Source organism: Protopterus annectens, chromosome 14.part0, assembly GCF_019279795.1.
Source record: "Protopterus annectens isolate FY-2018-M chromosome 14.part0, PAN1.0, whole genome shotgun sequence".
NCBI classification, from domain to species: domain Eukaryota; kingdom Metazoa; phylum Chordata; order Ceratodontiformes; family Protopteridae; genus Protopterus; species Protopterus annectens.
In genome coordinates, this window is record NC_056748.1 from 1,021,083,378 (window position 1) to 1,021,100,517 (window position 17,140).

Here is a 17,140-nt window from a genome sequence, read left to right on the forward strand (position 1 = left end):
AGGAGTATTATTTATTCTAAAAATGTTATTTGAAAGTAAATTTTATAGCTTTAGTTGTTAAACGTATTTTTATCTAAATTTTAAAATTTTTTTCTGTTAAAAAAATTGAATTATGTCAAATTTGGGAACAAAAAAATTTTAAAAATTTAAATTTTAACTTTGAATAAAGATTTTAAATTTTAAAAATTTTTACGTTGAAAAATTAGGGTAATAAAGGAAACTTTTATTAATTATTAAGGGGGAAAAGAATTAGAAATAAAATGTTTTGCATTAAATGTAATTTTTCTTTCCAAAAAGTTATATTTTTATGTAAAAATTTAAAAGGGAAGTTAAAATTACTCTATAGAAAAAGTTTATTTTAAAAGTTATTTTCATTTTAAAACCCCAATTAGGATCCAATTTCCAAATTTAAAAGGGAAAGTCTCCCTTTAAATTTACCTAAAAACTTTTGCCCTGATAAATTTATTTTTGGAAAAAATTTTCTTTTTTTTAAAAAATAGAAATCCTTTTTTTAAAAGCCTGAACTAAAATTTATATTTTTTGGAGAAAAATTTTTTTTTCAAAAAAATTTTCTTGGGGAAACAAATTTTGGGCCTTTTTAATTTTTATATTAGGTGTTTTACAGGGTTTTAAATTTAATGTTTAAAAAATTTTTAAAATGTCATTTGGATAAAAACTTAAAAATTTTGTTAAAATAACTAAAGGATAAGAATTTACTTCTTTTAGGGGTCCCTTTTAAATATAGTTTAAATTTTTTAATCTTTAAGGGGATTTGAAGGATTTTTTTGGTTAGTGAAATTAAAAAAATTTGTTTTCAAATATTAAAACAAAAAATGAAATAGAAGGTTAAAAAGGCTCCTTTTTAAATTAAAAATTTTTCCAACAAATTTTTAAATTCATTAACCCTACCCTAACACTATAGTCCATTATCAAAATATTTTAATTTAATTAAATTAAAAGTTCAAAAAAATTTATCTAGCAAGAAAGATACCCTTTTGGGTAAAAAATTTAAAAAATAAAAAATTTTTAAAAATTTTCCAAAAAACTTTTTTAAATTAAATTTGGTTTTAAATAGCATTAAATAAGGGATTTGATCAAAGGAGATAAAAGTAAAGAAATTTAAGTATTGGGAACCCATATTAAAAGACAATAGAATGAAAAAATTAAAACTTTAAACCTAGTATGTTTTAATTTATTTTAGGATATAAAAATTAAGTATTTAAACAAGAAATTTAATTCTAACAAGAATAAGTGTAGATGGTTTCTCCCAGTTTATTTTAAACCCAAGGAAACATTAAAAAATTAGAACGAAAAATTAAAAGGACAAGAACTCTACCATTAAAAAGAATATTTTAATTTTAGCCAAAATATTAAAACCCACCCAAACCCCTTTACTTTCATTAAACAGTTTTTTGAGAATTTTATGTGGTTACCACCAAATCTGAAAAATTAATAGTGAATTAAGGTATAAGGGAAGTCGAAACCATTCCCATAAACTGAAAATCTTTAAGCAAACTATTAAAAACAAAGTTTAATTAAGGGTTTTAAAAATTTTTAAATTTTTGGGGTGGTATTTTATTAAGGGGAATTAAAACTTAAATTGGTTAGGGGTTTTAAAGGTTTAATAATTAATGTTTTTAAAATTTTCCCAATTAACCCATTAAAATTTGATATACAGGTGTATGTATCTTTTTATAAAAAAATTTTTGGGGTATTGCTTGGTTTTAAAAAAATTATTTGTTAAATTTAAATTTTGTTTTATTGAATAAATATTCGTTTACGGGTTATTGGTTTGTTAAATTTTTTATGTCAATTAATTTATCTTGTTTTTAGTGCCTTCAAATTATTTACAGCTGAGTGGCTCTTGGCTCATTTCTACAAAGCAAAGTACTTTTATTGAACAATCACACTTTTATAAGCTGTTTAAAGTATACTGCTGTATCTGTATATTTAAGTTTGTTTGTGGTAGCATTTCCCTCCAGACACTCCTTTACTGTGATTTTACATTAGAAGGACTGGGATTATTCATCTAGTGGCAGTAGGTGTTTACTTGGTCTATCTGAGTTGGGAAACACACAAAAGGCCTCTAAGGGTAGTCATTGTATTGGCCAATGTGCTCAGTCAGTTTTCTGTATTTCAAGTGCTGGTATAAATTCAGCACATTTGCACAGATCTATTTGCTGTGCCAGTACCCTGTACAGACGCAAGCATCTGGAAACATTGCCTATCTTCATTATACTGTGAACATTTACTATGCTAGTTATCTTATTATAGCACTCAGGACTATTGCTGCTCAGAGAGGATCTGATTTGGTATTGAGCAGCATCCCTGGTTAGATTAGTTGCATATTACACCAAGTAAACACACTTCCCTCATCTGGTTACAAACACTCTCCACTCCTATCCTTTCAAGTACACATTAGGACCTGCAACCATGCATGGGCACTTTCCTACTATCTCTGCATGCAGCTTGGTGAAACATGGGTATCCTGAGGCAATATAAAAATTTCCTTATATATACTGACAACCACTTAATACAGTATGTAAGAGATGTAGTTACACATTGACATTGGAGGCTAGGCTCTCACATACAGACACAAAAAGCAACAAACAGTTTGTCAGCAACTCACACACATCACTGACTGTACCCACAGCAAAAGACCACACACATAGATCCACACATGCAGAAGTGCTCACATGAAACTTACCCAAACCTCAAAGGCCTCTCAGGTGCAGTCTTCAGAAACTGTGCATGTTCACAAACAAGACAATGCCCATCAGAACACATAAAGCCACATCTCATTGTGCCTCAGCTACCAAGCCCATAAGGTGAAACACTCCACAACCCAATATTCTGGTCACAGGAGTCTCCATTGTGAGACACACTGATGTCATTTTATCAGGCTGGGTAAGGGGAAGGTTACAGTTAATTTCCTGTCAGGGGCCAGGACTCACCAGATCACACAACCACTCAGGTCACTTCCCCTAAGTACCAGTATGACTCAGTCATAGTCCATGCGGGTGTAAGTGACCTGAGAAATACCTCCTTAGACTATATGAAGAAAGACATGATGGAGCTCTTAGAATATGTGTCAAACGGAGGTATGAGCTCAGCACTGAGCAGCATTCTACTGTCTCCAAGGACGATGCCACAACACCATCAGAAAATGATCGACTTTAATAATTGATTTAGCTATTGGTGTCATTCCAAAGGGGTCCAATAGTTGTCAGCCTGGGAGGACATAGTTGATAGGCCACCCTGCTTTGCTGCTGATGGTCTTCACCTGTCACCTCTAGGCTATCAGATACTGAATAAAATATCATCCACCCCTTTAGTGCCTTTTTTAGGCATTGCCAAACAGACAAACCTTCCAACATAACAAACGCTACTCAGGACAAGTTAAAGGTGTTACTGCTCAATGCTAGGAACCTCAACAAGAAACTGCACTCCCTGGAAACTCTCCTCACCCTGGAGAATGCTGACATCTGTGCAGTTACTGAAACATGGTTCAAAGCCAGGGAAAGCACTCTGGCAGCACATGGCTATAATGCCTTTCATACCGTCTGACCACCCACTGAACATGAAAAAGCAAAATGTGGAGGTTTATCTACCTACATAAACAATAAGCACACCTCAAGGCTGTTCAAACAATATGACATGTTTGAGCTACTCCATGTCCAACTAACCATAGGAAAAATCCACTTCCATATTCTTGCTAGCGACAGGACACCTCTCAACCATACTGAATTCCTCAGTATTTACCAATTTTGAGGGCAAAATAATGGGGTACCATGAATTTCCCAAGTGGCCCCTTCAATTTCCGATAAATATATATATTTTTTTTTATTTACAATTTGCCCTTCAGACCTGGAGACTGGGGTGGGACTGGGACTTTATAGATTTTTGCAGAATGTCCAGATTTTTGCCTCATATTTTTGTCCATTTCTCATAAATTTGTGGCTTTCTGTGAAATCATTGGTCAAAACATTGAGGGTGAAAGTCAGGAAAATAATGACAGACATTTGAGTTTCAGATTTCATTTCATATGTGAATGAAATGAATGGCAACTACTCAAAGACATGTTTCACCAGCAAAAGAAGCAGCTCAATTCATTGGGTGGGGGTGTGCCATATGCATACATAGCCACAGCAATTAATCACAGAGTTTCACACAGACAGTATTAAGTGGCATCAGTTGACAGTGTAACTTGTGCTGGCTCAGACTTCATATAAAAGTGACTGGAGCATTTTCACTTCCTCAACACAGCTAGATGTATACACACAACTGTAATGTATACGTCTAATAGTGTGAATTAAATATGTGACTGCAGTACCCCGTCCCCTTTTATGGCAGTGCCATTATATCAGTAATTTGTGAAACACATGGATCAGTTAATATGAAGCTAAATAGTAAATAAAACTAGCATAAACTGCGAGAATATTTTACTACTTATTTTATTTTTATTTATTTATTTATTTTACATTTGTTGACCGGGATTGTCCAACTGAGCTGAAGAGCCCTTTTTCAGCAAAGGCCCAGGGAGAAAAGTTCCAACATATACAATGTTCATTATAAATTAACATTAAACAGCAATGTTACAGGATTATTACAAGGCATTAAGTAGCAATACAATGTTATACAGTGTCAATAATCAGCAGTATAGCATAACTATTTCAAGATGTATAAAAAGAAATATGTCATTAAGACGAGTATAGTTTTTGGGGTAAGTGGTTACAAAAACCCAGTTTTATCATGATGTAGTTGCATGAAGGCACGACAATTACAATAAAATGTTTCTCTGAGGCAATTTGCTTAATAGATTTTAGAAGACAGTAGAAAGAGTAGTCAAGGAAGATTAGAGAGAGCTAGTGAGAAGAGTGAGTTAAGGGCAGAAAATAGATTAAAGTATGAGAAGTAGGGGATGTTTAAGGAGGGAGAGTGCAGTGGCAGGACCAGTGACTTTTAAAGTGCTCTTTGGTGGTTGTATTAAATTGGTTATTATGTGTAAGGGTCCTGATTTCTAGTGGGAGCCTATATCAGGCAATAGTGGGGTGATAGCTGTACATGTTGCGTCCAGATTTAGACTTGTGTTTGTAGATTTGTAGTAGGTCTTGGTTAGAGCTTCGAAGAGGTCTGGATGGAGAATAATAGGAGATGAGAGGGGATAGTGCTGGGCAGTAGGAAGACTGGTATAGGACAGAATGGATGACCTGGAGCTGAGAGAGAAGAAGCTGGAGGGGTAATTCAAGCCAGTTTAGGTGTTTTAGAGAGAGAGAGTGTGTGATGGGATTTGTAGGTTTGTTGGGCAGCAAATCTAGCTACCTTGTTGTAGGTAGATTCAATTATGGTCAGGAGTGCTGAGTTAAGATTTGTGAGAATTTGAGAATTGTACATTAGACTGGGTAGAAGGTCGGTGAGAGAGAGTAATCTTGGCTTCAGAGGTAAGGAATTTCTTGTTACGGTAAAGGAGCCCTAGTTTTGAATGAGTCTTTTTGATACAGTTATTAACATGCAAGTCAAATTTAAGCTGATCATCGATGGTTACGCCTAAGAGCTTAGTGCTGGATTCTACCTGAATGGGGTTATTAAGGGACTGTATGGAGAAGGAGGGTTTCATATTTATGAACTTTTTAGCTAGGAAGTCAGTCTGAAATTCTTTATATGCCTCAGAAAACACATAATAATGCAAAACCTGTTATTCTAGAAACTGAGTTTACAGGAGCTATATTTAAAATATGTCCCTGTTTTTTGGGCCTTTGTCCCATCAGTGTTTTTGGCTTTGCCCACATTTCTTGCTCTAAGAGATTGAAAGGAATGTAAGAAAGAATGAGAAAAAAATGCTTAACTGATTTATGTTTATGTACAGCATTAAAATAAAAAAGATATAAAACCTTAAACTATGAAAGAAAACACACTATATCAGGTTGCAAGACAAAGATAAAAAGATGAAGATAGTCAGACACTCTTCATAAAGGATGCCAGCAACAACCTGCTCACCTGTCCACAGGACATCAAAGGCAGATGGAAGGAGTATTTCCAGCAGCTTCTAAATGAAGAAACCCCCACAGAAGCTGTACTGCCCCAGAAACACCTATAATGACAGAAGAAGAGGAGCCCACCTTAGAAGAAGTAAGAACAGCACTAAGGAAGATGAAGTCAGGGAAAGCAGCAGGCTCAGATGAGGTCACAGCAAATATGATAAAGATGCTGGGTGAGATAGGGGAGAAATGGCTCCTAAGGGTACTAATAGCAGTGTGGAGAGAAAGGAGTATCCCAGATGACTGGGGAATAAGCATACTCGTGCCAGCATACAAGAACAAAGGGGGCATCCAAAACTGTTGGCAATACAGAGGGATCAAACTCCTACCATACTGCATGAAAGTTCTGGAGAGGGTGATTGATAAATGGATATGCAGAGTAGTAGAATGTAAGATGGGAGATGAGCAGTTTGGATTCAGATCAGGATGCAGCACAATTGACTAATGTTTGCATTGATACAGATACTTGAGAAGAAGCTAGAGGTGAGGAGAGAGTCCAACTGGGCATTCCTAGACTTGGAGAAAGCATATGACAAGGTCCCAAGAAAGCTAATCTGGGCAGTACCGCGGTGGTTTGAAGTCCCGGACACATTGGTAGAATTAGTGCAGGCTATGTACAAGAACCCAGTGACTCAAGTGCGAACAGTGTTCGGCCTCACAGGGGGGTTCCCAGTGGGAGTGGGTGTACATCAGGGTTCAGCTCTAAGCCCACTACTGTTCATACTGGTGATGGACTACATTAGCAAACAGGATGGAGGGGACAGATCAACAAAGCTGCTGTATGCAGATGATGTGGCAGTGCAGGCAGACTCTGAGCTAGAACTTCAGCAAAGGATAGAAGAATGGAATGAAAATCTGAAGGCACATGGGATGAAACTAAGCACAGATAATACGGTGGTAATGGCAGCAAACTGAGAATAGAGATAGAAGGGAAGATAGTGGAACAGGTAAACAGCTTCAAGTATCTGGGTGGGGTGTTTGAGGAGAAGGGTAGTCTGAATGAAGAGGTCAAAGCTAGAATCAGAGGGGCTGCAGCCAACTGGCATAGAGTATCAGGTGTAGTCTATGACAGAAGAATGCCAAAGAAGCTGAAAAGTAAGGTGTGCAAGACAGTGGTGTGACCAGTACTACTGTATGTTACAGAAACTTGGGCAGTAAAGGCAGAAAAGTTGAAAAAGCTAGAGGTGATGGAAATGACGTGCCTGAGAAAGGTGGTAGGATGCACACTGTGGGACAAATGAAGAAATGAGGACATAAGAGCAGAAGCCAAAGTAGCTCCAATTGCAGAAAAGATCAAAGAGAACAGATTACAGTGGTTTACACATGTGTAGAAAAGCAGAAGACAATCTGGTGAGGAAGATTTGGGACAGACAGGAAGAAGGTAAGCGGAAGCAAGGATGTCCAACAAAGAGGTGGATGTAGTGTGTGAAAGAAAATCTGTGACAGTCAGGCATGAGTGTTGAAGAAGGCAGGAGTGTGGCACTGAATTGAGAGATTTGGCGGGTCTATATCATATGAACGAATCGCACAAATTGTGCTCATAATATTGAACGTACTGGACCTAGAAGTGTTTTTTCTGAGATCATGGTACAGTGAAGAATGGGATATTTGCCCTTTCCTCACTGTAGTGCGATCTCGGAGTTGAAATATATATTTAGCAGGGGGGGCACAGCTCCCCACAATAGGAAGTTCGAGGTCCGGTACGTTCGATATTATGAGTGTTTGCAATTTGTGCCACTCCCTCATATGATATAGACCTGAGTCAGTGACAGTTAACACGATACCCCGACCCCATGTAGAAAAAAAATGGGAAAAAGGGGCTGATGATGATGAAGTCTGAAATTCAAATGTCTTCCATTATTTATTATTATTTAGTGAATTCTATCTTCATGTTGGTATCCCACAATTCCATTGGAGTGGGTGGGGTTATATGGGCATGTATGCGAAATTTATGTTAATCAGCATCACGATTTTTGGCCAGTTGTACCTACTTTTCTTTGGCCTTTGTCCAGATTTTTGATGTTTCCAGGTTGAAAGGTATGGCTATAGGTCCTCCACTATGAACAAGGAAACCCATACATCATATCTGAAGTTACTAGAATCATTCACCATCCAGCCCAACACCATACTCATGGGTGATTTTAACTACCTCTCCATTAATTGAAAGGCAAACATGAGCACTAACAGGCAGGCCCCAAGATTTCTTGACTTTGTAAATTCAAATGCCCTGGAGCAGCTAGTCTGCAGTCCCACTAGGAGAACAAATACCCTAGATCTGGTACTCACAAATATGAGAGAGTGCTGCACCCACCCTAGTGTTAGGTCCTCACTAGTAAGATCAGATCATAAAGCAGCTTCCCTTGAAATAAAGTTAAAACTATCCCTCCCACCTAACCCCCAAATATTTAAGAACTTCTCTAGTTTCCGAGCTCCCACAAATCCAGAAAACATAGAAATCTATGCAGAGGCATATACAAAAAGCCCTGTATGACCATGTAAACAACTGCATAAATTGGCAGTACCCAAAGGAAATAAACTCAGGTCAAACTGCAAAATCAAGCCACCCTAGTAGACCCCTATTATTAATAGGTTGTACAACAAAAGAAAGAAAATCTTGTTTAGAAGTAAGAGAGAATGTGCACAACAGAGAAATAAGTTCCTCATTAGTCTAAGCAAGTGAATCAGAGAACTAGTCAAGTCTCTGAAAGAAAACTCTAAGGTAAAAATAGCCTCTAAAGTTAAGGATAAGCATAGAGCATTTTTCAGTTATGTTCTCAGTCTTAAGGGCAACACCCAACAATGTGTGGAATTAGATCCAGACGGCATCACTTATACTTAGCCAGAAGACATAGCAAATCTGCTGGCCAACAAATTTAGCTCAGATTTCACCTCCACATCGCCCCTAGTTCTCCCCCCAAAAAATACCCTCCACCACTTCACCACCAATTATCAACAAAGAACAGGTTGTCAATGTGCTTTTTAAAGCTAAAAACATGGCTTCAGTACAGCCTGACAACTTACCAGGTTGCCTCTTAGACAGTTTAAATCAGGACATATCAGGCCCATTAAGATTTTTATTTATTTAACATTTCTTGACCAGGAAAGTCTGACTAGGACAGAGCCTCTTTTCAGCAGAAGCCTGGGAAGAAACACACCAAATGCATATCTTTGGAATGTGGGAGGAAAACGGAGTACCTAGAGGAAACTCTTGGAAATGCCAGAGAGGATATGCAGACTCTGCACAGAAGGCACCTCTGCCGAGAATCGAACCAGAGAACCTCTTGTTGTGAGGCAACAATGTTAACCACTGCACCACTGCACCGCCTGATCTCTGTTTAGCTACAGCCTCTGGCCATCTTTGTCCCAATAGAGTGGAGGACAGCAACAGTCATCCCTCTGCATAAAGGGGGCTGAACTACTGACCCGGGAAGTTACAGACCCATAAGTTTGACTAGTCTTATATGTAAGGTCAAGGAAAGAATAATCATGAACCTGATAAATAATGACATAGGAGACCTCAAAACACTGGACCCAACTCAATTCAGCTTTGTCAAGGGAAGATCATCCCTACTGAATCTGGTGGATTTCCTGAGAAAGACACTAAGGCCATGGATGAGGGCAAAACAGTACATACCACCAGCCTTAACCTGGCCAAGACATTTCACATGATTCTCCACTCAAGTATTATAAATAAACTCATAAAATTGGGCATAAATCCTTATGTCACCAGATGAATAGCCAATTGGCTCATGGACAGGATACATGGTTAAAGTGGGTGAAACCAGATCCAGCAAGAAGCTAGTTAGTAGTGGTGTTCCACAGGGCTTACTTCTGGGACCACTCCTATTTGGAATATACTTCTCTGAAGTCAAGGCAAATGTGGAAGGCCTCTGTATGACAAAGTCTGCTGACAGTGCAAGCTGGGGGAAATCACTAAATTCGCCAATGTTGTGGATATCCTTCAGGAGGATGTACATCAAACAAACGATTGGTGCCAGAACCATGGCCTAAAACTAAATGCAAAAAAATGCATTATTGTACCCTTTCAGAAGTCAAATACCCCTGCAAATTACAGCATCAATAGCACACCCCTAAGAGTAGATTCAGAGGTGAGACATCTAGATACACAGATAGATAGTAGCCTGAATGTTGACAGCCATGTGTCCACAGTGGTGAGAAGTCCTTTTTTGTGGCACAACTTATAAGTAAAGTTATGACATCCAGATCCAAAGAAATTATAGTCCCACTGTACTTAGCCCTCATTAGACCAAGAATTGAGCACAGTACACCATTTGGCATGTACTTGACTAGGCACTTACAGCAGCTAGAGCGACTTCAGAGGCTGCTCACAAAGAAAATACAGGGTGTAAACAACATGAACTATACGGATGGACTAAAAGTCCTATCCCTTTACTCTGTCTCCTACCAACTATTAAGGGGTGATCTATGCTTGACCTACAAGGCACTCACAAATCCAGCCTTGATGGAGCTGTTACACATCCACAAGTTAAACAGCATGAGAATCACCTGATCTAGGAATCTAAATGTAGTCAGCAACTCAAACAAATGATGCTGGAGAGACAAATATGTGTCTCAGACATTGACACTTTTATGAACAGTCTTCCTATTCACATTAAGCAGAGACCTTCCCTGGCGTCTTCAAATGCAGTTTGGATCAATGGATGGGGAACACAAATTCACACCTGGGGAAGCGCCTATGTCCCTTATGGACAGGTGCAATCTGTAAGATACTCAATGCACAGGCAATAATCCATGCCATCCTCTTGCACCTAGGGGTCATATATTGGGGAAAATCGGGTTATAATGGCTAGGCTTATAAGGGTCCTTAAGCCGTTAGTTTGTAATCTCCTATGAACCTATGAACCTAATAGTAATCATGAACTGCTGGCTTCCAGAAGTAGAATATCAGCCAGTAAACAACATACAGTTTTATTGTATTTACTTTCCAGGGTAAAGCACTGATTTCCATGGACTATTTTCAAACTCAGCACAGGAGCAGTGTCTAGTTAAATGACTTAGAGCATACCTCTCAACTATTCAGACTTTCTCAGAATGTCCAGATTTTTGCCTCTTATTTTTGGTCTGTTTCTCAATAAAATCTGTGGGTTTTTTTGGCAAATCATTGAGAATTTAAGTCAGTAAATAATGCTACATAATAGCAGACATTTCAGTTTCAGACTTCATATCCTTCAGAAAATACATAATAATTCAAAACCTGTTATTCTAACAACTTTCTAAGTTTATAGGAGCAATATTTAAAATCTGTCCTTATTTTTGGGCCTCTGCCCCCCACCACCACCATTTATGTCTTTGTCAACATTTCTTGAGCTGACAGGTATGACTCAGAGCAATACAGGTAGGCAAATGAGACTGAGGGCATCAAACCTTGCACCACTGGGTGACAGGAAACAGATTAACAGCTCCTTAATTCTCTAAGCCAACTGCCAGACTCCATTCCATTTGAAATTCTGCTGTATTGCCAATTTTCCATATACACCAGCACATGTGATGTTCTGCCAGAGGTATTCTGAATTAAATATTAATTTAATTACTTCCATGTAGAAATGTATATTTTGTAGCAGTACATAGATGCTTAATTATACCCCACTTTTGTACATTTCTGTCTGGCATTTGTTACTTACCATTTAATAATTGTGAAATTAATCATTTCTTGTTCAACATAGGGTCAAAACAGATGCTGTTTAGATTGCAGCATACTTTCTTTGCAATACTCAGTAAGCTAAAACATCATCACAACTAAACTAACTATTCTACAGTTAAATATCTTGACTAATTTTATTCTGCTGCTAAATTCCTAAGGTAGTTCAACATTTTAGCTACAGAGTGAGTAACAATCATATTCATTGTTATGCTTGATGAAGCAGATGACATTTAGAACACTGTATCTTTTGTAAATCAGTCTGCAAGGGCAGGTGAGCTAATAATTAACAAAGGTGTCACTCTGTAACATGATCAGGCTTACATTCTAATAACCATAACGTAACTTGAGCAAAGCTCTCATCTAGTGTAAGAAGTAAGGAATAGAAGTTAGGCTGTATACTCCAAGCTTCTCTGCACAGGCAAACTGCTCTCAGGGATATTTGTATATCCTCTCTGCTTTTCTTTCGTAACCTACCTAACAGGCATGACCAAGGAATTTCAACATCTTACTTTAAAAGTCTATAAGAATTATGAAGGCACAATAAGGAAATACCTCGCCTGTGATATTTTTAGATCGGCCTGAACAACATAGGGTTCTTTGTCCAGATGGTAAGTTCAGTACTCCAGGTATGGAAACTTAAAGTAACCTACCAAGGGTATTTAATTCTGATAATTCTCAGCAGTTTTCTGTATTTTTGTACATATAGCCTGTATTTTTTCTGTAAACACTGCTGCATGTTTAATATATGCATTATTAGAAATTTGTCTTAGTGATTTAATGTCCTAATAATGTAAGTATGTTTCAGATGTATAAAACATTTTGTTAGGACTTTGAAATCATGGGGTAAGTTGGAAATGTAACACCTAATTTCTACTTTGCAACAACCACTTGCCTGCAGTGCTGTCTTAGAATATACAAAATAAAGCCTGAGGCATAAAAACACAGTGAAATAAAGGAGAAACATAAACACACACACACACACACACACACACACACACACACACACACACACTGCAACCAGTGAAAACGCTGCAGTCCTTCACAACGGCATCACTTTATTTGTTTCTTCATTTTCAGAGTTCTGACTAGACATCTATATAAACATACAGCATTAGGAAAAGATCTTGCCCATATAAAGATTGTCAAGTACGCTTACAGTTTATAGTTCTTTTATAGTCTTACATGTGCCATTAATGCATTTAAACACTAGGAAGAGACAATGTGTTAACTAAAGGTGATTAAAAGATGATTACATAATGTGTGGGTTTTACCTTATGTGTCTACTTTGATTAAACAGTGAAGGTGTTACGGATAATTAAGCCCTCCATTTCTTATATATGCAATTTTTAATATAGTTAGCCAATACTTTTCATATACATTTACTTACTGGCTGCCCTTATATACATTTGTGCATTCTTTTGGATAGGTATTGTTTTTCCACCTCAGACTTGTGGCAATATTTAAAGTAATCTGATCATATTGAGAATCACCTGGACATTTCCATTTATCACACTCTTATTTGCTCACATACACACAGACACATACACGTAGTCTAACACACTCCCTCCCTCCGTTATGCAAAACCAGATCTTGTTTGTTCCATGATATTGGAGAAACATAATTGTTGTAAAAGTAAACAAATCCTGCATGCAAGTTACGTAAGTGCCTAGTTGCTGGTAAAGTCCTTTACCTAGAGAACATTCTATTGCAATTCAGGTGATAAATAAAAACAGCATAAAAGACAGTAAAATTACACTGGTTTCACAAGATCACCATAATCTCATAATCACACAGATAATATGCTTCACATAAATGAAATAATGGTGGTTGTAGGTGCTTTATCAGAGTCAAATGCCAAGTGGCAACAGTCATACATACCGTCATCATTCAGTTATATTTTGAATGAAAATAACAATTAGTTTGCCACTCTTTGGAGCTGCTGTTATAGGCTTCCACTGTAAATTAACTCAGCCTAGTTGGATTGTCTTGGACAGTATAACAGTGTTGTAGTTTTTAGCAAGAGCTATTGTCCCTACTGCATTAAGTCTTGCTGAGCCTACAAACTGAATATTGACCACCCAGAAACCTCAACCATGGTCCTCCTGTCACTAACAATTGGGAATACAGTGAATTAAAATAAGAGGAAGACTCACAAACAACTTGTAGGGCCCTTGCTATACTTTGTATTCAATATAAGGGAATACTTGCCTACCCATCCTCCCACTAATATCTCTTACTGTGAGAAATACCCTGTTTTGTAAAGCACATCACCTAGGTCAGCAGCAGTACCTACCTCTTTTCCTTTACCTTTGCACTTTCCTCCTGTACAAGAGTTTAACCTTGTAATTTTCATTCTTACTATAGCTTTCTTTTCCCTGTCTACTTGCTTATTACAGTTAAGTTATCAATAAGTGTCTACCTTATCCCACAACTGTTTGTTACTGTACTAGCATAAACACAGAACAGAACAGAACAGAATGCAACTGTTGTACTAGTCTTCCCCTTCCTAAAATCAGGCATAAGCAGTTATTGCAGCACTAACTGTTAGTGGTTGCAAAGACTAAATTGTGCTATGGTGTACTCCAACCAACCTGATTAGTGCAGAATAGACGATTGTTTCTTCTTGCTGCCATGAGCCGACTCAGCTCTACCCGCTCCATTTGCCCTAGCTATACTCAGGCTCACTCTGCTCCCCTACCCTACCCTCATTCCCACCCACTCCCCTTATCCTGCCTTTATACTTATTAAGCAATGCCCTTGGCTCAACCACCCAATCAGGCCTCTACCCCTCTGTTATATCCATCGCTGTTATCACACACTAATACTTCAGCCAATCAATGCCCACAACCTCCATAGATCTCAACTACATCAAAACTACTTATCAATACCTCAGCCAGGGAAACACTATAACACATCTGCTCTCCTTCACAATTACCTCTCTTACATGATAACCCTCTCCTCTATAAAACACAAAATGCCCTGCATAGTTTGCTTGTCATAATCTTAATTGCTGCACATAATATTCTTACCATCAAAACATCAACCCATATCACTTAGTCAATCCCTCACTTATCCAACCCCACCTAAATGTAAATCATCCTTACTAATCATCGCACAGTCAATTTATAATTCTACTAACATAGATAAGGCCACATTCAAAGTTCCTAAGTACCAAACCAAAGTCTACATCTCCCTATAATATAACAATTTTTTATCTAAATATCTTTTGGCTATCATTTGAATAACATCACAACTCATACCCTGTGGTGACATACACCTAAAACCTGGTCCCAAAAACAATCCCAATACCAACACCCTACTACCTATAAATATAATAAACATAGAAAACAAACATACCTTCTAATTCATAATATTAACATAAGAAGTATATGTAACAAAACAGCAGAACTACATGCTACCCTGTCACTATACTCCCCTGATATAGTTCTTCTCACAGAGACCTGGCTCAAACCACAAATTAAAGATACTGAAATACTCCCTCCAGGCTATAACATACTCCAGAAAGACCATACATCTAAGAAGGTTGGGGTTACTGCCCTAGTTTTCAAAAACAACCTTACTATTCAATTCATAGATGATTGCCCCCCCCTCCCCAGCTTCAGTAATGCAGACACTTTATTTGCCAAACTTCAACTCAATTCAGAAAGCTGCTTAACATCATTGGTACATATATTCCCCCCAATAATAACATTACTACAGTTGAATCTATCCCCCACTGAGCATCATATACCCTCCCCCAAGAAAAAATAATACTGGATGACTTCAACATATACTGGTCATCCACCAACTCACCCCTCCCTACTAATCACATAAACCTCCATGGCTTTACGCAGTTAATCTAGAAATCCACCAGGACAGATAAATCATCCAAAAAAAGAGTCCATGCCAAACTGGATCCTTACAAATTATCCATCCCTATCTCACTACTCAGGCTCCCTACCAGACATCCTTAGTGACCACCTTCCTACCTTCCTACCAAGGCACCAAATTAAAACAACTAAAACAACCAACCTCCAACAGATATTTCAAAGGCCAAGATTTCACATCTGCACTAAATTACTACAACTGGGGTCTTCTCTCAAACCTCTCCCGAGATGAAGCAGTAGATTATTTTAACACTACATTTCTTGGTATTCTTAAGAACCTAGCCCCACCCAGAACATAAAGAATAAAGTCTAATGATGTCCCTTGGCTCACCAAAAGTACCCGACAACTCCTAAAACAAAGAGATAAAGCATGGGACACCTAGCATCAAAATAAAACAAACATAAATAGGTAGAAATACTCTGAGCTAAGAAATATAGACAAAAAACAAGTTAGATCTGACATAAAAAGTCACTACTCTGAAATCCAATCTAAACACAAAACTGGCCCACAAAAATTCTGGGCAGCCATCAATAAAATACTGCAGCCAGGAAAAATCAGTACACCACCCCCAAATATTGATACCACTATCACTAATATTGCCACCCAGTTTAACCAATACTTCACCAATTCCATTCAAAACTTCACTAATACCAGTTCACCTACATCATACCTAAATCTCAATGACCCAACAACAGACAAAAATTGCTTTTCCCTACATGTCCCCACCTATACAATTTACAAATACTTGACAAAACTAAAGGCCACAACCTTGGCAGTTGATCAACTACCAGCAGAATACCTCAAAATTGCAGCCAAAGCTATCTTATACCCCATCTTTCTATTAATTAATAGGTCAATCTCTGAATCCCCCCCTGTCAAAAATCTTAGAGAAATGTATACACTCCCAGGTTCTAAACCATCTTATAAACAACAATCTCCTGGCTAACACACAACATGGATTTTGCCCCAATCACAGTACCACTACAGCTCTTATTAGCTTTACCAACACTGTAAATCACCAGTGGAACAACAGCAACCTTGTATCTGCTGTCTTTCTGGATCTCTCCACAGCTTTCGGTACGGTCTCACATCCCAAACTCCTAACTGTTCTCCCTAAACTCAACCTAAGCAACACCACAATATCATGGTGCAAAGACTATCTATCCAACCTTCAGTAAGCTGCAAAATGCCAAAATTCCTTATCCTCTCTTCTCCCAGTAACCATAGGTGTCCCACAGGGATCCATCCTTGGTCCTCTCTTCTTCAACTTATTTACCAATGGCCTCCACAAAGCCACCTTCCACGCCAATCTGGTCCAATACGGCAATGACTCCACCTAATCTGCTTTTCCCACTTTCTCCAACTACTGCAAAAGATTACCCAAGAATCCTTTACCGCCATCGATTCATGGTTAGCTGACTCACAGCTAATACTCAACCCTAAAAAAACAGAATGAATGTTATTCCATCCCACAAAAGCCATAGACCCTATACCCCCTTTAAAATGATCTCCTCTAACAACATCTTCATAT

At 37.8% G+C, this 17,140-nt stretch overlaps 1 protein-coding gene across 1 annotated transcript in view; it reads left to right on the forward strand.

The window, feature by feature from the left end:
* Positions 1 to 12,094: 12,094 nt before the first annotated feature.
* Positions 12,095 to 17,140, forward strand: part of LOC122789403 (lactosylceramide alpha-2,3-sialyltransferase-like) — a 246,997-nt gene continuing 241,951 nt past the window's right edge. Inside the window, exon 1 of the mRNA XM_044056828.1 lies at positions 12,095 to 12,329. Within this exon, the coding sequence (XP_043912763.1) occupies positions 12,327 to 12,329 (3 nt within the window). The 5' untranslated portion in view covers positions 12,095 to 12,326. The remainder of the gene's footprint in view (positions 12,330 to 17,140) is intronic.